The 22,810-nt window shown below is 40.4% G+C and overlaps 1 protein-coding gene across 2 annotated transcripts in view; it reads left to right on the top strand.

The window, feature by feature from the left end:
* The window catches only part of ORC5 (origin recognition complex subunit 5), an 84,931-nt gene that overhangs the window by 17,221 nt on the left and 44,900 nt on the right, over window positions 1-22,810 (top strand). For both annotated transcript variants that reach the window (XM_068401314.1, XM_068401315.1), the window contains exons 8-13: window positions 4,238-4,286; window positions 4,836-4,926; window positions 6,695-6,747; window positions 8,813-8,925; window positions 13,645-13,692; window positions 19,912-20,022. In XM_068401314.1, the coding sequence (XP_068257415.1) occupies window positions 4,238-4,286; window positions 4,836-4,926; window positions 6,695-6,747; window positions 8,813-8,925; window positions 13,645-13,692; window positions 19,912-20,022 (465 nt within the window). The remainder of the gene's footprint in view (window positions 1-4,237; window positions 4,287-4,835; window positions 4,927-6,694; window positions 6,748-8,812; window positions 8,926-13,644; window positions 13,693-19,911; window positions 20,023-22,810) is intronic.

Genomic DNA, 22,810 nt, shown 5'->3' with positions numbered 1-22,810 from the left:
CCCACTATTAGTATTCCAGGTGGGTAGGGATGAGATTGAAGAGAGAAGTGCCAGGGCTATCAAAAGGGACTTCAGGGCCCTGGGGCGTTTGGTAAAGGGGGTAGGTGCACAGGTTATATTCTCTTCAATTCCTTCGGTGTTTGGTGAAAATAGGGAAAAGACTATGAAAGTACAACAGATTAATATGTGGCTAAGAGACTGGTGCCGTAGGTGGGATTTTGGGTTTGTTGACCACGGGGTGGCTTTCATGGCACCAGGCCTGCTTATGCCGGATGGGGAACAGCTGAGTCACAAGGGGAAAAGGGTTATGGCCCAGAAGTTGGCAGGGCTGGTTAAGAGGTCTTTAAACTAGGTTTGATGGGGGAGGGGGATGAGACCAGGGCAACTGCAAATGAACCTAGGGGCGACAGGCCTGTGTCGGGGGCAAGGCCGCTAGCCCAGCTGAAGTGTGTTTACACCAATGCACTCAGTATGGGCAACAAACAGGAAGAGCTAGAAGCCACTGTACAGCAGGAAGGTTATGATGTGGTTGCCATCACAGAAACGTGGTGGGATGACTCTCATGACTGGAGTGCAGCTATGGATGGCTATAAGCTCTTTAAGAGGGACAGGCGAAGCAGGAGAGGCGGTGGGGTAGCGCTGTATGTTAGGGAGTGCTTGGACTGTGTTGAAATTGAGGAAGATGGTGAGGATGACAAGGTTGAATGTTTATGGGTGAAGATCAGGGGGAAGGTCGGCAGGGCAGACATTACAGTGGGAGTCTGTCATAGACCACCCAACCAGGATGAGCAGGCGGACGAGGAGTTTTACAAGCGGCTGTCAGAAGCCGCCCGGTCGCCGGCCCTTGTACTCGTGGGCGACTTCAACTTGCCGGATGTCTGCTGGAAATACAACATGGCAGAGAGGAAGCAATCTAGGAGGTTCCTCGAATGCGTGGAGGACAACTTCCTCATGCAAGTGATAAATGAGCCCACTAGAGGAGGGGCCCTGCTTGACCTGTTGTTTGTGAACAGAGAAGGACTAGTGGGAGATGTGAGGGTCGGTGGCCGTCTTGGGAGTAGTGACCACGAAATGTTAGAGTTTTCGATAGTGGGGGAAGTAAGGAGGGGCAAGAGCAGAACTTCTGCCTTAGATTTCCGGCGGGCTGACTTTAGCCTGTTTAAGAGGCTGGTGGACCGAGTCCCTTGGGAGTCGGTCCTGAAGGGCAAAGGAGTCCAGGAAGGCTGGATATGCTTCAAAAGGGAATTGCTAAATATTCAGGAGCAGGCTGTCCCGGTGTGTAGGAAGGCAAGCTGTCGGGGGAAAAAGACTGGCCTGGTTAAACAGAGAACTTAGGCTAGAACTTAAGGAAAAAAAGAGAGCCTACTTGCTCTGGAAGAAGGGTCGGGTAACTTGGGAGGTCTATAGGGACGTGGCCAGGTCGTGTAGGGAGAAGATTAGAAGGGCCAAAGCTCAATTAGAGCTTGATTTGGCTGCTACAGTCAAAGATAACAAAAAAAGCTTTTACAAATACCTCAACAGCAAAAGGAGGGTCAAGGAGAGCCTCCACCACTTGCTGAATGAGGAGGGTAGTGTAGTGTCAGGGGATGAGGAAAAGGCAGAGGTGCTCAGTGCCTTCTTTGCCTCGGTCTTTAATGTCAAGACCGGTTGTCCTCAGGAGACTCGGTCCCCAGAGCCTGAAGTTAGGGACGGGGGGCTGTGTGAACCTCCCGTAATCCAGGAGGAGACAGTTAGTGACCTGCTGTGCCAGTTGGACACCCACAAGGCTATGGGCCCGGATGGGATTCACCCCAGAGTAATGAAGGAACTGGCAAACGAACTTGCCAAACCACTCTCTATTATCTACCGGCAGTCCTGGTTAACTGGAGAAGTTCCAGCTGTCTGGAAATTAGCAAATGTAACGCCCATCTACAAGAAGGGCCAGAAGGATGATCCAGGGAACTATAGGCCTGTCAGCCTGACCTCGGTGCCAGGCAAGGTGATGGAACAGATCATCCTGAGTGCCATTACACGGCACATGCAGGGCAATTGGGGCATCGGGGCCAGCCAACATGGATTCATGAAAGGCAGGTCCTGCTCGACCAACCTGGTCTCCTTCTATGACAAAGTGACCCGCTTAGTAGATGAGGGCAGGGCTGTGGATGTAGTCTATCTAGACTTCAGTAAGGCATTCGACCCTGTCTCCCACAGCATCCTCCTAGACAAACTGGCTGCCCGGGGCTTGGATGGGTGGACTCTTCAATGGATTAAAAACTGGCTGGATGGCCGAGCCCACAGAGTGGTGGTGAATGGGGCAAAGTCCAACTGGTGGCCGGTCACTAGCGGTGTTCCCCAGGGCTCAGTTCTGGGGCCGGTGCTGTTCAATATCTTTCTAGATGATCTAGACGTAGGGATTGAGTGCACCCTCAGCAAATTTGCAGATGACACCAAGCTGGATAGGAGAGTCGATCTGCTGGAGGGTAGGAAGGCTCTACAGAGGGATCTGGACAGGTTAGATAGATGGGCCGAGACCAACGGCATGAGGTTCAACAAGAACAAGAACTTTGGCCACAACAACCCCATGCAGCGCTACAGGCTGGGGGAAGAGTGGTTAGAAAGCGGCCTGGCGGAAAGAGACCTGGGTGTGCTGATCGACAGCCAGCTAAACATGAGCCAGCATTGTGCCCAGGTGGCCAAGAAGGCCAATGGCATCCTGGCCTCTATTAGGAATAGTGTAGCCAGCCGGTCTAGGGAAGTGATCGTCCCTCTGTACTTGGCACTGGTGAGGCCGCATCTTGAGTACTGTGTCCAGTTCTGGGTCCCGCACTTCAAGAAAGATGTTGAGGTGTTGGAGCAAGTCCAGAGGAGGGCGACCAAGCTGGTGAAGGGTCTGGAGGGTGTGACCTACGAGGAACGGCTGAGGGAGCTGGGGTTGTTTAGCCTGGAGAAGAGGAGGCTCAGAGGTGACCTTATTGCAGTCTACAACTACCTGAAGGGAGGTTGTAGTGAAGTAGGAGTTGGCCTCTTCTCCTGGGCAACTAGCGATAGGAGAAGAGGACACAGCCTCAAGCTTCGCCAGGGGAGGTTCAGGTTGGACATTAGGAAGAATTTCTTTTCAGAAAGGGTTATTAGACATTGGAATGGGCTGCCCAGGGAGGTGGTGGAGTCACCATCTCTGGATGTGTTTAAGAAAAGACTGGACACGGCACTTAGTGCCATGGTCTAGTTGACATGGTGGTGTCAGGGCAACGGTTGGACTCGATGATCCCTGTGGTCTCTTCCAGCCTGGTTGATTCTGTGATTCTGTACTTGAGTTGCTCTGCTTATCAGAATAATTTCGTTAGCTTTAGATGCACTGTGTGTGGGGGGGGTATACCAACGTCATGAAAAGATTTACATAACTGGACCCTAAATTCTTTTTGTGTTTGACAAGTCTCTTCTGTATAAGGTAATGGCAGACACATGCAAAACTCTGTAGGCTTCTGGACAACTCCATTGTGTCTAATATAGGCTATAAATGTGTATGTTATTATGCATGATTATTAATAACACATTCTGGAATTATATCAGAGTTATATGTGGAAGTTATTGCATTGGGTTCTGTATACTAGCAGAGAGATTTAATAAGGTGCATTAGGACAAAAGGAGAATGACATGTGAGGATTGCTATTTTATAAAATTCTGTGTGATATTGATTTAACCATTTTAGAAAAAAATCTAGATTACAACCTTGTCAAAAATCTTTCAGTCTTACCTTAGGCAAAAGGAGTTCACTTGAATATGGAATGTGTTAGCAGGGTTTTTTGGTTTTCTGTTTTTTTAAAAATAATTTTTGCTTCTGTGTGTGTAAGTATGTGTGGCCTACTTTTGAACATGCTGAACTGCTCCCGGAATGGAAAGTTTTATCTGAAAATGAAGGGAATAAAAAAAGTTGATTAAATCATTTTCATTGCATTGATAATGTTTAATTACTGGTTTATGTAAAAAAAAAAAAAACAAACAACCTCTGAGTACAGTAAGTGGATTTTGCTGAGATCAAAGCCAAATAACCTGTGATAGATTACTTCTGTTTGTATTTTAATCTACGGAAATGTTGTGATGTTTTACAGTATAATGTTTGGAAGGAAGTGGCATAATTCTTGGATGAAAATTAATTCGTTGCTTTTGCAAAGTAATGAATTACGGTGCTTGTTATATTCTGTAGCTAGATCAAATACATAGTACCTTTTTAATACGTTGTACTTTTTACTTTCTGTAGGCAGCACTCAATTTTTCTAAATACTGTGAACCAGTGGTCAGAGGAGAAGGTAAGCGTCTGTCTTTAATTTGAGCGGGTGTATGAGAGTGCAGGTGCCTTCCTGTGGGTTTTGTGGAGGACTTTGCTTTGATCCGCATTGTGTTGTGACCATTTCCTTGGTCACAAGAGCATTGCTTACTCCAGTTGCACCCAGTAGGCAGCATTTGCAGCAGGAGGAGTAGATGACACTTGGTGGTGTTTTATGGAAATACCGTGAAAACTTGCTTCCCCCTATAAATCTTTCTCCTCGCTCAACCACCAGGACTTCTGCAAAGTAGTGAGGTAAGTTATTTTTCTGTCAAGGCTAAGAGGAGAAAATGAGAGCCGAGGTTCTGCCAAACTGTCCCAGAGTATTTCGGAATAAACCACAGAGAAACAGCCTTGCATGGTAGCATGTGCTTGCAAATGGATGATGATGGTGCATCATCCTAATACAGCATTTCAGAGTCAGGGTGTTAGATGACTTATGTCATGCCTGTGACTGTTCAGGTGTCAGAGGTAAGAGTTTTAGTGTTGTGTGAGTTAAATGTTTAACGGAGTTGATTCTGGTTTGGTGCAGCAAATGAACGTGACACCCGCAAACTCTGGAAAAATATTGAACCTCATTTGAAGAAGGCAATGCAGACTGTTTATCTCCGGGAAATATCCAGGTAATTCGAGGGGTGAGGGCTTGCCCTTATTTTCTTGTCCAAGGGCAAAATTTTCCTTATGTGGAATTACCATTTTTGACAGCATTAAAAGCTGGTGTCCTGCTAATGGCCTGAGTTTCTCTTGGTATGGTTTTAGATTTCTTGTTTATTTCTTAAGTTGCCAGACTGCTAGAAAAAAGATGGTGGTGTTAATTTTTAATGGTAATAATTGGCTCAGATTTAATGTCTTCTCCATCTTTAAGATGAGCGATTCTGATGTTACGCCATGTAAAGAGAGATAATTCAGTAGTGTTTGATTTCTTTATCTTGATACAAATGTAATGATTCCTTTCCTTTGAATGTCATTGAGGCCATAGAGTATTGTGGTAACTGAACGTGGGTGTGTAGTAGAAGTCTTTGCTAAATGTTTTGGAAAAGTGATTGTTCCTTCAAAAAGAGAATTGATTTTACTCCGTATGAGCTAGACTTCACTGTACAATGAGGCATTATTCTGGTTGCCTCAAATATGTATTTATACTCAATATTGATCTTCATTAAGATAGTCTACTCAGGATCTTCCTGACTTTTTTATATTGCGTAATTGCCTACTCTAATTAGGGTGTAATATAAGATTATGATATAAAATACCTTATGAATTGTTTCCAAATAACTAGATTTCCCTCTTTACAGTTTTCTTTAACTACAAATTTGAGCTTTACTGGGTTTTTTATTACAAATTTCAGCTTTCTGCATAATAGTTCTAGGATTTACCTCTGTGTACCAGTAAATGCTTGAGGAATTAAAATGACCATATCAGTTTTTCTGGCCACAGAACTGTAACCACTCTGGTCTTTTCTTCAGGTTGTAAGTTACAGCAATGAAACTTTGCTATTGGCTGTTGTGCTACCTAAACTGAAATGAAAATGTAACTTTTTTTCCCTACCTGTGAAACAGACATTGGATAAAAACTTTGCTCATTGATAATTTGGTTGATATTCATTAGAATTTGAGTATTACATCAGCTCTCATTAAACTGTTTTCCTAAGTTTTATGACTAATGGCTGATAAACCCTGTTCATAAAGATCTTTAAAAAACAAAACAAAACAAAAAGCACTGGTGCTTTAACAAACCTTTTTTTTTATCCCCTTGTGGTATACAAAATGATCTAAAATCATGACATTTCTAATGATGTCATTCTTTAAGGGAAGTTTTAAAGTGAAATTTTTTGCTGCTGTTCAGGAAAACAGCAAACTACTTACATTTTTCACTGACAAAATGTTCTGTCTTGATGTCTTCAAAGTTTTTCAGTGAAGAATGAATATTGCTGTGTTTTTTAAGTAGACTTCAAAATTACATTATGAAGTAATTATAGTATTGTTCTTACTAGCATAAACAGTTATTAACCAGATTTAAAAAAATCAAAACTATCGGTGTGTTTACTTTTTATCCAATTCTGCATTGTTCTTGAAACTTAGAACACTATTGATACTTGATTACTGGTGGTGGCTGGGTGGAAAGAGGTTGGTATTTTACAATTAGCTTGTACTCACTTTTACTTTTATACCTTAATATAACATTACTTTGTGCAGTTTTTTCAAATACACGTAGTCTGCACATTATTGAAACTTATGTGGAAGGTAGTGAGACTTGGTGTTTTTAAATATTCTCTTACTAACTGTATCCTAGCCAGTGTCATTAAATTAAAATATACGTATACCAAGGAGGTAGTTTTCTCTAAAAGGCTAACAAATACTTTGTCTTTATATATTTGCATTATCTCTCTTTTAGCTCACAGTGGGAGCGCTTACAGAGTGATGACGGAGAACCTGGGCAGTTGAAAGGTATGGGAAACAGTAACTCTGTAGGGGCTTGTTACATGAAATGTGTGCTTTTCAGTTTGACTTGGTCATTGTTACCTGAGAACATGTGAATTAAATTATATAGACGAGGCTACCTATTAGCATTCAATTACAGTTCAGAGTAATCATGTTTGTTGAGAAGGTGTTCTACAAAGGACTGTTACTATTTTTTTCCCCTAGCATATATCCTGAGAGTAATCTTTCCTAAGGTTCTTTGTGGGTAAAAGCAGATTTCTTTAAATCAGTATTTCTTATATAAGAATGGATGAGGAATGGGCTGACCCCGATAGTCAAACCTCTGTGTGCCAACCGGCAGAATTGTCTGAGTGGGGAGAAAGGAATATTATATCTGGTGTATTATACTGGATTAGCACGTTCCTAAACAAAACAACTGTCCTATGTCCTGATTTCTTGGCAAACAGGAATGTCAGAATCACCAGGATTCTTTCTGTTCTTTACTTGGAGCAGTACAGCTTTGTTGGTTTTATACTTTAGACAGGCTTGAAAGTCAAATCTCAATGTATCTGTCAGCCTTCATTTACAATTTAGGAAGGAAACTAAAAGACTTTTCTGGTGACGTCAGTTGGTCATGGTCTTTTGACTAGTTCATAGTTTGGGAACACTTTTTCCGTATGATTTGGCAAGACAAATAATTTCTTCTTTAGTAGGTAAAATAGCCACCTATTGTAAAATTGTCAAGATAATTGCAGTCATCAGACTATTTCCTATATTTGCTTTATGATCAGTAATTTTTTTACATTGTTGACAAAAGGAGTATGATTCAAAGTGTCCTTATTAAACTCCTTCCTGACAACCCTAAAAAGGGAGACTTTATTTAAAATGCTTTTTCTAGGATTTTTAGGTATACATAGTAGAAAAAATTGTCTTGTTGGTAAACAGCATTTGATAATAACATGCTTAAAAAGCAATTATAGTCAATTTTACTGTGGATGTAAATGAGCAAATAGTTCAGTGCATGATGCAACATTGGCAGACCAGAAGAATGGAGTAGAAACAGATATTTCTGTATTAAACTAAATTGTCTATATGTAAGAGTTTATTTGGTGCTGCATTTTGTAATTAACATGCAATACAAAACAATCTCTTGATTGTAAATGAAACTAAAACTGCTGTCCTTTTGTGCCTACGTGAGAGGAAATTATTACTAGCTATCATCTAGGATGCATCGCATCACACTGGAGGCTCTGAATCTTAACTTTTAAACCTGTTTAATTCTTTGATCTTAATCCACAAACATTGACAAATAAGGGCATAAAGGTACTTCACAGAACAAGAAGCTGTTGAAGTGAAAACCTGTAAACAAAGAAGGCCCAAGAGAGACCCTTCAGTGGTCTCCATAGTTAGACAACTGATAAAGTAAGGTTGTTTGATCATCCTGTTCATATGCATAAGCTGTGTAAAAGAAGCAACTATGCTGACAAGAGCTGGGGAATGTAAAGGGAAAAAATACAAAGTAAAAGTAAAAAGAGGGAAGGAAAATACTCACTAGACTGTAGTTCAAGTGTGTTATAATGTGTGAGACTTTAATCATAATGAAGTATACATGTAGCAGGCTCGGTCAACTGGATCAAGTTTAAAATTTTGAAAACATTTTCTGTAGGAGATAAAACAGTGGCTAAAAATTGTGAGATGCTGAACTGCTTCTCACAAGTGCAGCACTGCTGCTTTCTCCACCATACCAGCCCCGTTCCTGGCTGAGGTGTCTGGCACAGTCTGGAGTAGCCTGAATTTTTTAGGGAAATCTCACCTTAGTGATTTATGGATTTCCGATGCTTCAAATACAGTTTCTGAGATGAGCCCATAAAGAGTTCAGGATGTTAGTTTTGTTTAGCTTCGTGCCATTCCTTGTCCCTTCACTGATTTTATACCTGTGATAATGGGGTTGAGAAAGTAGCCGTACTCATTTAGTTACAGAAGTAGAACAGGAGAGAAGGAAAATAAGAAGAATGCAAACAAATCTAATTTGAAGTTTGTGGATGTTCAGAATGGGTTTTGGTGACTCATAAACTGTTTGTTTATTTTATAGGACTTTCTGCACATACACATGTGGAACTTCCTTATTACTCCAAATTTCTTCTAATAGCTGCTTACCTTGCCTCATACAATCCTGTTAGGACAGATAAGAGGTTCTTTCTTAAGGTAATGAGATTTTTTTCTTAGTGCTGCTTACTGGCTTCCTGCATACTGAATTTCCTAGTTTAAAACTCTTCAACCATTCATTTTGAGCTCTGTGTGTGGTTCACATGATTTGATCAGAAGTTTTTCTGTAGATCACATATTGTGGTTGGTAATGATCACTTAGTCATTGTTAATGTCTAATAAACCCAACTTCCTCTTCATGTCAAACATGCATAACACTGTTATAGCACAAGTTTTGTGCTTTGCTTTTCTCAGTTGATAGAGCTCTGTTTTGTAAAGATTTTAGTGTGGTGCCTGCGGTGTCCTTAAGCCACACTTAAATTTCTGGAGTAAGATACAAACCACAACTGCATTAGCCTTTAGTGAGTTAAAATGATATAGTGCATTGTTAACTTCTTTATACAATTTTAAGCGTCTGAAACAGAAACAGGCAAATAGTGGCTTTTGCAGAAGATGTGGTTCCATTAGCAGGCACATGTGTTGAAATGATGGTAATGCATGTTTTAGGATGAATATATCAATCCTCACTACCACATAATGAGCTAAACCCCATTTTCTGTAAGTTCTCGCCATGTACAGGTTTAATTTTTTTTTTCTTCTGTTTTTCTTTGGGCTATGTTGTGGTCATGCTGCAAAAAAATGCTGTGGTGCCATAGTTTGTAGTCTGTCTCTTTCTTACCCAGGATCTTCACACTCCTCAAGTCTGCCTCATTGCGTTATTTTTGAGGTCTTAATTTGACAAAATGTAGGCAGGAAGACAGATAAGGTGCACAAGTCCATGGGACCTGATGAGGTGCATCCACGGGTCCTGAGGGAACTGGCGGATGAAGTTGCTAAGCCGCTATCCATCATTTTTGAGAAGTCGTGGCAGTCTGGTGAAGTTCCCACTGACTGGAAAAGGGGAAATATAACCCCCATCTTCAAGAAGGGGAAAAAGGAAGACCCGGGGAACTACAGGCCAGTCAGTCTCACCTCTGTGCCTGGCAAGATCATGGAGCAGATCCTCTTGGAAACTATACTGAGGCACACGGAAATAAGGAAAATAAGGAGGTGATTGGTAACAGCCAACATGGCTTCACCAAGGATAAATCATGCCTGACAAATTTGGTGGCCTTCTACGACGGGATTACAGCACTGGTGGATAGGGGAAGAGCAACTGATGTCATCTACCTGGACTTGTGCAAAGCATTTGTCACTGTCCCACATGACATCCTTGTCTCTAAATTGGAGAGACATGGACTTGACCACTCGGTGGATGAAGAATTGGGTGGATGGTCACACTCAAAGAGTTATGGTCAACGGCTCAATGTCCAAGTGGACACCAGTGACGAGTGGCGTTCCTCAGGGGTCAGTACTGGGACGGGTCCTGTTTAACGTCTTTGTCAGCGACATGGACAGTGGGATTGAGTGCACCCTCAGCAAGTTTGCTGACGACACCAAGCTGTGTGGTGTGGTTGACACACTAGAGGGAAGGGATGCCATCCAGAGGGACCTTGACAGGCATGAGAGCTGGGCCTGTGCAAACCGCATGAAGTTCAACAAGGCCAAGTGCAAGGTCCTGCACGTGCGTCGGGGCAATCCCAAGCACAAATACAGGCTGGGCGGAGAATGGATTGAGAGCAGCCCTGAGGAGAAGGACTTGGGGGTGATGGTTGATGAGAAGCTCAACATGAGCCAGCACTGTGCGCTTGCAGCCCAGAAGGCCAACCGTATGCTGGGCTGCATCAAAAGCAGCATGGCCAGCAGGTCGAGGGAGCTAATTCTGCCCCTTTACTCCGCTCTTGTGAGACCCCACCTTGAGCACTGCATTCAGCTCTGGGGCCCCCAACATAAGAAGGACATGGAGCTGTTGGAGCGAGTCCAGAGGAGGGCCACGAAGATGATGAGAGGGCTGGAGCACCTCTCCTATGAAGAGAGGCTGAGAGAGTTGGGGCTGTTCAGCCTGGAGAAGAGAAGGCTCCGGGGAGACCTCATAGCAGCCTTCCAGTACCTGAAGGGGGCCTACAAGAAAGCTGGAGAGGGGCTTTTTACAAGGACATGTAGTGACAGGACAAAGGGTAATGGTTTTAAACTGAAAGAGGGTAGATTTAGACTAGATGTTAGGAAGAAATTCTTTCCTGTGAGGGTGGTGAGACACTGGCACAGGTTGCCCAGAGAATGGATGTTGTGGATGCCCCCTCCCTGGCAGTGTTAAAGGCCAGGTTGGATGGGGCTTTGAGCAACCTGGTCTAGAGGAAGGTGTCCCTGCCTGTGGCAGGGTGGTTGAAACTAGATGATCTTTAAGGTCCCTTCCAGCCCAAACCATTCTATGATTCTATATCAGAAAAGCGATTGGGCAATTATGGTTTCTATGCATTTTACCAACTTCAAGGTTTTCTACATTATTACAGTATGTATTAATATATGCATGTGTATGAACAGTTGAAGAAAATGAGAACAAGAGAAATCTGTAAAAATATGCTTGTTTTCTTCTTCCCTTTTGAAGAATTATTGTAGATACATGTTTTGAGAAGTTACTGCAGTTCCTAGTGATGATATGCTAGTACGTTATTAGTTTAAATATCGGGGTTTGTGTTTCTGGTATGATCTGACATTGAAAGCTGGAGGTGTTTCACCCTCTGTCTAGTCCTTTCCTGAAGTGAGTGTAGGATTACTTGTAGTAAGTGCAGATTGACAAGTTTTCTGTATGGGCAACCTTTGTTCTCTTCACTTGGCCGAAGCTATTTCTTTGCAAGAGATTTGTTTGCTGAGGAAGTGTTTTTGCCCAGATTTTTCCGTATTAGTGTTCAAGTTAAGTGTTTTTATGAGTCATGTGAACTGTGAAAATAGAATATGATTATATCAGGTTTGTAACAAGATTCAGAGTAGATTACAGAAAAGTATCTTCTGAAGTGATTTAACTAAGGACTGCTAGACAGCAAAAAGGATGCAAATAAAAAGATGGTCATTGAGCTCCTAATCTGCACTACTGCTGTAGGTGCTAGGCTATGCTACAGCTAAAGATAGCTACAGCTAAAGATAAAGCCACAGTTTGTGGCAGCCTGAAATGCTAACAGCCGGATAAAGCAATGAAGTTATAATTGGTAGTGCTGCTATTAGTTATGTGAAAATTCAAGAGCTTTGCAGTTGATTGAGAGAAAAATACAAAGTTGGGTTTGAAAGGTAGTCTTTAAAACAAAAAAAATAGCAATCATCATATGAAGTCTTCATTATCATGTTGATAGAAGACAGCATTAAAAAGTAGCTGAAAACTAGCTCTGAATTTCATGTTTCTTTTGCTTGCACAGAAATAGGGCACCTGTTAACTTGCTTTGAAACACATTTGATGTAACTTAAATACATCATACGGAGATTGCAGCATAACCTTTAAAATGCATGAATGCAGTTTGTTGTGATCCATCCCTAGCATGCTGTGTAACCTCAGGCTTGACCACTTTCCCCTCCAAAAGGTCTCTGATATCACTGCAGTCTTCTTTTCAAAGGCGTGATAAAAAGATTAATTTGCTGTCTCCTAAGTATGTGCGATATGTATTAATTGAATGGACTAATTTTTTTTTCGACTGGCAAATTACGTGAAGGAAGCTTAAAGCCCTGTCTAATGTTAAGCTCTTCAGAAGTCAGTCAAGAAGAGCCACAGTTGCTGAGATCGTCTTGACGTGGCTGAGTATTGAGGTCCACAAATACCAAGTGCAAGATTTTAAACTTTAAAATGAAACAAAAATTCATTCATTTGAGATATTTTTCCCTGATTCATTGAGCATGCTTGTAAGGTATACTTATTAGTAAGGTATACTTCTCAAGGCTGTAGAAAAACTTACCAGGTGATATTTTGAGAAATAGCACTTAACTATGTTTAAAGAATATTATACCTCACTACTAATTTTACATCATGTACACACGCCATCCTTCATGTCTCTCTTTGTCTTTTTAAATTTTTTTTACCCATTAATTTGTAACATCTTGTTTACTATATTTCTGTCCTTGTCTTGCCCTCACATTTTCAGTTGAGATCCAAGAACACTTGATTATTTTCTTTGGACAGTCCTTCCTTTCTTCAGGCTCCTTTAAAGCTGCACCTTTTTAAATGATGTTCTTTCCCCCCCCGCCAATTTCTGTTTGTCGTTTAGCTCCTACACCTTGAACTATCTTTGTATTGTATTGATTTAATTCCTGGTTGTCATTCTGCCAACTTGTGTACCATCCAGATTCTAAAATGGAGCAGATAAAAGGTGAGAATTCAGACGGATTTTATGCATGGTGCATTTTAAAAATTAAGTGGCCATCATTTAAACTTCTCTGGAAAGAGAAAGAAATGAAACATCTGTCGTTTTCATTAGATGATTGAGGGTAGGAGGAGGATGGTGGCATGAAGTCATATTAAAAACAGATTTTTACTGCCTGTTCTCATCAGTCCCTGATTAGATCAGAAAAAGTACTTATGCATGTCACCAGAAAATATTAGTATGTTATATTTTGGCTTTGCACCACTAGGGGCACAGTGAAGCAAGAAGTAAGGCACGTGTAATTTTAGGGCTTCAAGTTAGAAGGATTGCTAGTAACATCAGAGACAAATACTGGAGGTGTAGTAAAGAAGCAGACCCAGGCTAGCGTACTGCCATATGTAGCGTACAATTCTTTGTTGACTGTTTTCATTCTGTCTTTGCTATAGAAGGAGCATAAAATAATTTACATAAAATATTTGCTTTTGTCTGTTTACAGCATCATGGGAAAATTAGAAAGACCAATTTTATGAAGAAACATGAAAAGGTATGTATTTTATCTTTCTTAGCTGAGTTTGGCAACAAATATGTTCTTTCTGCTGTACTGCTGGTTTTGTATTTTGTTTTGCCTCATGGTTTACTGTAGAAACAACAGGATTGCATAAATTGATGCATTTGTGTCATGTGATACAAATTTCTGTATGATACACGCATTTTTTTCATTGAAATTTAACTGTAGCATAAATTTGTCTCCTAAAGCCGTATTTTTGTGTATAACAAAATGTGCTTAATAAAGCTAGTTAGAGGACATCATACATGGAAGAGCCAGATATCACAATTTCTCTCAAAGATGTTGGAGTAATAAGTGGTTAGTAGTTTTGAAAGTCAAGTCACTTTAATTCCGAGTGATGCAGTGAGGAATAAGAGCTTAAGTTTGTGTGTTGAGGCTTGGAAACTTTGCACTCCTGTCTGTTGTTTAGGATTCCATCAGACTATTAACTTAACCTTTTCATGGTTATAAATAGCTAAATATCATTGATTTCAGTGGAGCTCTACCAGTTTTTACTGGTAGAGGCTTGATATGCTATGAAAAGCAAATACCTATATGTGTATTTATAACTGTAATGTAAAAAGAGAAATCAAAATTTAACATTTTTAATTTGTTGACTTATTTTGAAACAAATGCATAAATGAAGAGCAATGCAGACAGCACTAAATCGGTGTTGAAACAATCATTATATCCTTTTCTGCTCTGTGCTACAGGCAGTGTAAATAATATGAGAAAGATTTTAATATGATACTTAGCCTAATAATCCTTTGCTTCTGATCCTGCTTATAGCCTTTTCCCCGATTTTTTTCCTGCTGTTGCAGGAGGACAGAGTCCTTGGCTATCCAAAGACTTTTTTTCCAAGTTCTCTTATTTCTGTAGGGGCACAGTTTTTGTGTGTGAAAGTGTAAGTGTGCAGTTTTACTTCAGCGTTGCACCGCTAGGTAGATATTTATGTAAATTTAAGAATTCTGAAGTCTCTGAGTGCATGTGTTCTGTACATGTAGACCTCATGTGTTTTGTCCATGGCATGTGAACTCCTGAGAACTTCCAGAGTATTTAATTATTTTCCAGGACTGCTATATTCTTGAAATACCTCCACGTCTTAATTAGGTGATAGATAATTTTCAGGAGAAGGAATAATTATTGTATTTTAGACTAAAATGTTATTCTTTCCTTGCATCCTCTGCAGGAAAGGTGTTTTGTTGTATTCTTTTTTGGCAATAGATTTCCGGCTTGGATGACGAGATAGGAACAACTGGGGAGATGGGAACAGCTAGGAATGTAAAAGAAATGGGAAAATAGAGATTTGATGAAGAAATATCGAGGTTGCGATCACCTTAACTGTACCGTAGAGCTGGTTCTCTTGTGTCACTGTTTATGTTAAATGGACTTGGATTAAAGAACAGAATGGAAACTTTGTCATTTCAAGAGTACCTTTGCTTCTTGTTACAGGGCACTGGTTCTCTGCTTATGTGTCACTTTATAGATAAGGACCTGTTCGCTATAAGTATTGGTGCCAGAAACAAACTGCTTGTAGGTCAGAGCACAGTATGGTTTTGAAAGTTCTTGAGGCGTGGTAGCTGTGATAGTGGGGAGCAGGACTGCAGGGCCTAAGAGGATCTTCAGACTATGTTCCTTTTACTGTACTGTAACCTTTGTAAATATTTGCACAGAGATACAATCACCCAGATGTAAACTTGTATATTTTGGTACTGTGATTTTATAGTGAGGGAAACTGAAATATAGGGATAAAGGATTACATATGTAGTGTTATGAATAAAGGCTCATTTGCTTCAGTTGGTGTGACAGCTTATATCAATATACCTTCCCTCAGAGAAGCTTGTCCAAAGACTGATTTACAGATCAAATTCACCCAACTCCAAGTGGGTGCTTGCATCTAAGCTAGTGTCTTTTTATAGACAGTGCAGAGCTAGTCGATGCAGTCATTGGAGTGTAGAGTGTGATTCGTTTCATGCTAAAAGGAGGTTCTACGCTCAGTCAGATGGATTGCACCATACACTCTATTGATTAGATTTCTACTGGCTATAATGTGAACTTAGGAAGCTAGTTTGGCTGTACATACCTACTTGGCAGGAAGCTAACGTTAGATTAAATAAATCCTTGCTTAAAAGTTTAGGTACAGCCAGGCTAAAAATCTATTTCTTGATTCTTAACGCTGTTCGGTCTGGAGGCCATGTTTTTTTTATTAGAAGAAGTAAATCTTGTGAATGAGGGGAAAAAATTGACTTTATCATTCTATTAATTGCCTTGTTGCTGATAACAGCAGAATTTGTTGGGTTTCTTTGCATGGTTGCCCTGGAGCAATGTTTTTCCAGTTTAGTGACAAGTGAGAGATCTTCCTGGTGAAGCTACTTTTGCAGGAGTGCTTTTTCAGATGTCAGTCCATCAGAAGATCAAACGTGTGTTTTTTATTGGAAGAGAGTTTGTCTAGTATATCTGCTTCTACTTCAGTCTAGGATTTGTTTTGGGTCAGAATTTCTAGCTTACAACTGAAGATACTTCATTTGTATAGCAACCAGGGAAGTTCAGAAATGCTTTCTGCTAAAAAACGTAAGTAGTAATGTTGTGTCTTTAAGTATATGCTAAAAAGGTGGAAAATTCAGCCAACTGAGGTTAAGGACTTTCTCCCTTTTGTGCAGATAATTTAGTCTGGGTTAAACTTCTACTCTTTAAAGAACGCTTTTGGTTCTTGTTCTGAAATTTTGGAATGTGAATACATGGCTCGCAGTTGTGGGACAGTGAAAGATGTAGACCAGTTAAACTGTGGGAACATGAAACTCTGACACTGTAGATAAAAAAGCACAAGCACAGGTAGTGGCAACTGGGGAAAAGTCTTTTGAACAATTTGACAAGTGTATTGCCAAGATGGAAAGATGATAGAGGCCACACAGTTAAATTAATGGCTATAAAAGTTCTTGAAGAGGTTTTCCGAATGTGGAAGGTTTATTTGTTTGTTTTTAAGTAAGACGAGGAGTCCCGTGGATTTTTATAAATACTGTTCTATGTAGTATTCTGCCTTAGCTCGTTGCAGAAGATTTGTAAAAATCTTATTCTTTACTATGTTCTGTTTGGAGGAATTTCTAAATGTTTCCTATTCATCCAGGAATTTATTTCTGTGAAAGAAATAAAAATGAATTGCTTCTTATAGAAGTTAGACTCTCTTAGAATTAACTGTTCTGGCTTTTCCAGAAGAAAGCATTTCTCTCACATAATTTGAAAGTTCAGAACAGTATTCTGTCTAAGCAGAGAGCTGGTAATATTAAGAGTAAAAAACTTGTGAAGTACCTGTATCCTAACCATAGCTTCAGGGATTACTACATGCTAGTTGTGCTTGCTAGCTGCTTGGAGTGCACGCATTTTAGTTACTGTATGTCTGTTGACTTTTTGTGTTGATAATAAAGAATATGCTTCACAGAACTGGCATGTTTAGAAGCAGAAGGGCAGGTGATTGTACAGTTCATAACTTACACCATACCTGCATTCTGACTGAGGGTGCTGTGCTAAAGTTTTGACTACGTTTCCATTACTTTTCACACTGCTTGCTTTGTTAGCCAAGAGATAGCTTTGGGGACACCTCTTGGATTTGAAAAGCCTAAACATGTATTGGAAATACCTTTTTGTTTTGCTGAAGAAATAAGGTATATAAGAAATATACCACCACAGAGGTGCTGGTGGTATATTTGAGAGGTGTTCTTTCCCAGAAGCATTTTGAAACAAACTTTCTTTTGAAATTCCTCTTTAATCTTGGCTGCTCTGCTAGTAGGAATAAATCAATGTACACTACAAAAAGGAAACTGGGTGTCAGAATAGTGAGAATGAAATACAAGCTTAAAAGGAAGCAAGTATTTCCTTTGTCAGAACTTTTGGCAGTCTGGGTCATAAATAAATCTCTGTAGTCCTAACAATGCTGCCTGAGTTGTAATACTACCCAGTTCTTTCCTATGAACTGTACTTCTTCTTTTTGTAAAATTGGTTATTTTAAAAATATTTACCACTGAAAAATCAGGAACTCATATTTCTGTGAATTCAACTGAATTCAGTGTTACTACATTACCTACATACATACCATACAATGACCTGTAATGTCCATCAGTGTCGGCTGAGGTATGATGATGATGTGTGTGGTGCAAAGAAGGATAAGAGACACAATAGCTCTGTAAATGCAAAATTCGGGAAATATGCTGTGTGCTGATAACACAGTTTGTCTATAGCTGGTTGGTAGCTCTTTATACAGCAGCTCTCACCAGCAAAGGAGCTGACCTTGGGCTTAGCTAGCTGAACTCTTTATTTTAGCCAGCTAAACCCATGGGAGGCGGATGCCCTCGCACTCAGCACTCTTTGGGCTCCATCTTGAATACTCTGTCCAGTTTTCCCCCCTCCAGTACAAGACACACATCAATAAAGCAGAACAAATTCAGCAGAGGGGTATCATAATGGTCAGATGGTGGAGTACTTGCCCTGCAAGGAGAGGCTGAAGGAAGTGCAGTTGTTCAAGCTGGAGAAGGGAGACCTAAAAGCAGCCTGTCCTGTACCTACAAGGAGATCATCAAAACTGTATGATACAATGGTGGATGGTGAGGGAGTGAGAAACCATGAGTGTAAGCTGAAATAAGATGTTTATACTGGATATAAGGAAAACCTTTTTCCTTTTGAGGACAGCCAGGCAGTGAAACTGGTTTCCCAGAGAGGTGGTGCAGTCTCTGTACTTGGAGGTTTCCGAGACTGGACTGATGAAGTCCTGAGCAACCTGGCCTGACCTCCTAGCTGACCCTGCTCTGAGCAGGAGGGGTTTGACTAGAGACCTTCTAAGGTCCCTTCCCGCTGGAATTATCCTATGATTGAGCATATTTTAAGAAAGTAGAAATATAGTGGTAAAGGTGTTTCCCGTGTAAAACAGTAAGTTGAAGTGTTCTCATTTCTAACTTCCTGTTTGAAAGTGTTTTGTTTGGTTTTGGTATCAAAATGGTAACATTTTCATGGTGGTATAAAGGAAGCAAAAGAGAAAATGAAAAATAAAAAGTTGAAATCAGCCAAAAATATTAAAAAAACTCATCAATTTTGTTGGGAAAAAATGACGAGTTAATACATTTTATTACTGCAGAGATAGTTGATTGGATTTTTTTTTAAAAAAAATAGTTTTAGAAAGTGAAGTTCATAGAAGAGCTGAGGTGGGCAAGGACCTCTGGTCTAGTCCAACCCCCCTGCTCAAGCAGGGTCACCTAGAGCAGGTTGCTCAGGACCATGCCCAGCTGGGTTTTGAATATCTCCAAGGATGGTGACTCCACAACCTGGCTGGGCAGTACGTTGTAGTGTTCAACTGCACTCGGGTAAAAAAGATTTTGTTTAAATATAATTTCCTGTATTACAATTGGTACCCATTGCTAAGTTACTCGTGTTCTAGACCATAAGGCTGTTTATTAGAGTAGTTTAGTATGGATGAGGAACTCTTGTTTTGACTTTGCACCTGTGTGAGAAGAAGAGAAAAGGCTTTGGCTAAAATGATTCAAAGAAAGTGGATACATGGATACTTTAGCAGAATCTTATCTTTTTATGCTTTTTCAAAATGCAAATGCTAGTAAAATATTTATCTTCAGTAAGCAAAACACAAAAATACACTTAAAATTTGTTTGATGTTTTTATAGATTTGTAAAAACTATTGTTCTGTTATGTGCAGTTTTTTGTAGGTGACTGTGGATTATAGACTGACTGTAGACAATAGAATAAATCTAAACCTTTAAATTTTTTCACTAGCTAGAAATTCTGTGTGCTTCTAAGAAGCCTAACTTGTTTTACTGTTGATAAACTGTGGAAAAAAACCTATGTGCACCTTAAGAATGCCATAAAATGTAGTCTTTCCTCTTTAATCCTTATTGTGGGCAAGGTAATTTTAATAGGACAAGTAAATCTATAAATCTAGTGACAGGAAATTTGGCATCAGATTCTCTCTTATAGCTCAAAAATGGTCCTATTTATTGTGCAGTTTGAATTCTTTCCATGTTAAATAGAGCTCCATGTCTATATCTTTATCTTGATCAATAAGCATGTATTTAGTGTTTTCCATAATATATACGTAGGCTGTATGAAAGACTACTGTGAATTACAGTGCCTCCCCAGAGACTAGAAAGATGTGAGAATAACATCTTCTGGTACTCCAGGAAAGATCTATTGGATTGAAAAGTCTTGTTTCTGTTGCAGACCAGCAATCACCTCCTTGGGCCAAAGCCATTTCCCCTGGACAGATTGTTAGCAATATTATATAGTATTGTGGACAACAGAGTTCCTCCAACTGCAAATATATTTTCCCAGGTGAGTGTGTACTTACTTTCTTTGTTTCCTTTTTACTGTCTGGAATTTTTGAAAAGATTTTACATTGGTTTTTTTAAGTCATCATTCTAATTAAATGTAATGAGAAAACAACCACAGCAGTAATTTAAGTTGAAGGCTCGGAAGCTCTGAATTCAAGATTTTGTCTGTGTAATGGTCTGAAACCTTCTAATAGCTAACTTTTCCCTGATTCTGGACTGTGATCTGTGTGGATGCTGATCGACAGCCGGCTAAACATGAGCCAGCAGTGTGCCCAGGTGGCCAAGAAGGCCAATGGCATCCTGGCCTCTATTAGGAATAGCGTAGCCAGCCGGTCTAGGGAAGTGATCGTCCCTCTGTACTCGGCACTGGTGAGGCCGCGTCTTGAGTACTGTGTCCAGTTCTGGGCCCCGCACTTCAAGAAAGATGTTGAGGTGTTGGAGCGAGTCCAGAGGAGGGCGACCAAGCTGGTGAAGGGTCTGGAAGGTCTGACCTACGAGGAACGGCTGAGGGAGCTGGGGTTGTTTAGCCTGGAGAAGAGGAGGCTCAGAGGTGACCTTATTGCAGTCTACAACTACGTGAAGGGAGGTTGTAGTGAAGTGGGAGTCGGCCTCTTCTCCCGGGCAACTAGCGATAGGACAAGAGGACACAGCCTCGAGCTTCACCAGGGGAGGTTCAGGTTGGACATTAGGAAGAATTTCTTTTCAGAAAGGGTCATTAGACATTGGAATGGGCTGCCCAGGGAGGTGGTGGAGTCACCATCTCTGGATGTGTTTAAGAAAAGCCTGGACATGGCACTTAGTGCCATGGTCTAGTTGACATGGTGGTGTCAGGGCAATGGTTGGACTCTATGATCCCAGAGGTCTCTTCCGACCTGGTTGATTCTGTGATTCTGTGATTAGTTCCTTGGCTTCTCATTGAAGTCTGTTGGCCTGTTTGCATTTCAAGTTAAAGGTATAAATGTTCACTGTCCTATGGCCAAAATTAGACACCTTGTAATGCATCTTACAAAAATGTAGTGGTGAATAAGGGGCAAGGGAAGAATGAGGTATTTGCAGGTGAAAGGTGTTTGCTGTGATATATGTATCTTAGGGAGAATGTTTTTCATTTGGACCAAATTTGAGAGTCTTGCAGAGAAGAGTCAGTATCCTATTTCACTAGATGGCAGCATAACTATAGAGTTGAGTGGAATTAAGTAAATCTAGAGTGTTCTTTAGAGCTCTGGGTTTGTAAAGTGTAAATAGCTAAGTAAAGATAGTTTTCTCTTGTCGACTTGATTCTTAGGTCTTTCATGTCCACCTTAGAAGATCTCAGTTTCTTTCCTGCTTTCTAGTTGTGCGTAAGTTTTACTTATAGAAATATTTTCTACCTTTCATTGTTAGGTCTCAAAATTAGCCAAGGATTATTTAAATCTGATGTCTGTGTTTATGTAAAGATCTAAGAAACATATGCTAAAGACACCTAAACAATTTTGCTGCTGCTTTAGTCATCATTGTTCCGTGTTCACACAAACATTTGGCAAAATTCATCTCCCAGATTTGTGGAATAACCAACCATAAATATACATATTGTAAAATCAGGCAATAGAGGAGCTAGGGAATTGTAGCACTTTATTTAATAAGTGATATGTGAATGTGTCTGTTAGTGGTGGGGACCCAGGTGCTATACACATGCAGCAGGCAACTTGCACCTTCACATAATGTTTTCTCTCAAGCTCCTTTAGTTAAAGATTGTTATATGATCTGAGGCATGAGTAATTATTAGATAACAACCTCAAAAATCTGTTAGTACAAGCATTTACTTTTTTGTAATTAGATGAGCGATTTTTCAGCTTACAGTCTGCACCCCCTTGGGTGGTCAATGGATTAGCTTTCAGAAGTGTTCAGGAAGTGGCTGAAAAAAATGAGTTTAGACGTGTTTATGCATCCTGTACTGATTTCTTGCTTTTCTTTCGGTAATCTCGTGGCACCTCAGGAATTCACTGTACTTTCCGAAGGAACCCTAACTCTGTGTTTCAAAGCTTCGTGAAGTTTCCTATGGGCAAATGCTGTGTGAAGGGACACCAATGGTTGTTGAAGCAGGCAGTGTCCAACCAGCCTTGGGATGACAGCTGCAGCCTTGTAGTACTTACAGCAACTTTGGAGTACAAAGAACACGGGAACCTTAGTGTTCATAAAAATGCATAAATTTGGCCAGCTATATCTATTCACTTTTTGTTTCTGGCTGGTGTCAGATGTAGCGTGAAATGATTGTTTTTGTATGAATGTTGTGTTGATCCTTTAACTCACTGTAGTGTGCAGTCTGTCAGTGAAGTCTGTCAGTCAAGGTATTGGTCACACCTGTTTCCTTAGAGGATGCTGGTTTTGTGTTTTGCTCTAGGCAGTGCATTTTTTTAAGACGCAAAGTGTTGAAGCTGAAACTCAGAATACTGAGGCCAGATTGGATGAGGCTTTGAGCAACCAGGTCTAGTGGAAAGGTGTCCCTGCATGTGGCAGGGGGGCTGGAACTTGATGATCTTGAAGGTCCCTTTCAACTGAGACCATTCTATGATTCTATGAAAAGGCGGTTGTCTTGTTTAATGATGTTAGTTTATCAACAATGATTGATCTAGGTTTAGTTCAGTAAGAAGTGGAGTCTTATGAGATTGTTGCAGAAACTTGGAAGAAAATAAGATACAATCCAGGTAATGTTCATACTGGTTTCACTTGTGCTCTAAATCTACTGATGATCCACCACATAGGTACTTCTTGGTTTAAGCCTTTCTTTCTTTCTTTAGTTCTCTCTGCCTTTC

The sequence above is a fragment of the Nyctibius grandis genome, chromosome 5, assembly GCF_013368605.1.
Source record: "Nyctibius grandis isolate bNycGra1 chromosome 5, bNycGra1.pri, whole genome shotgun sequence".
Lineage (NCBI taxonomy): Eukaryota > Metazoa > Chordata > Aves > Nyctibiiformes > Nyctibiidae > Nyctibius > Nyctibius grandis.
Note: the sequence above shows the minus strand (reverse complement) of the source record. Positions and strands in the feature narration are given on the sequence as shown.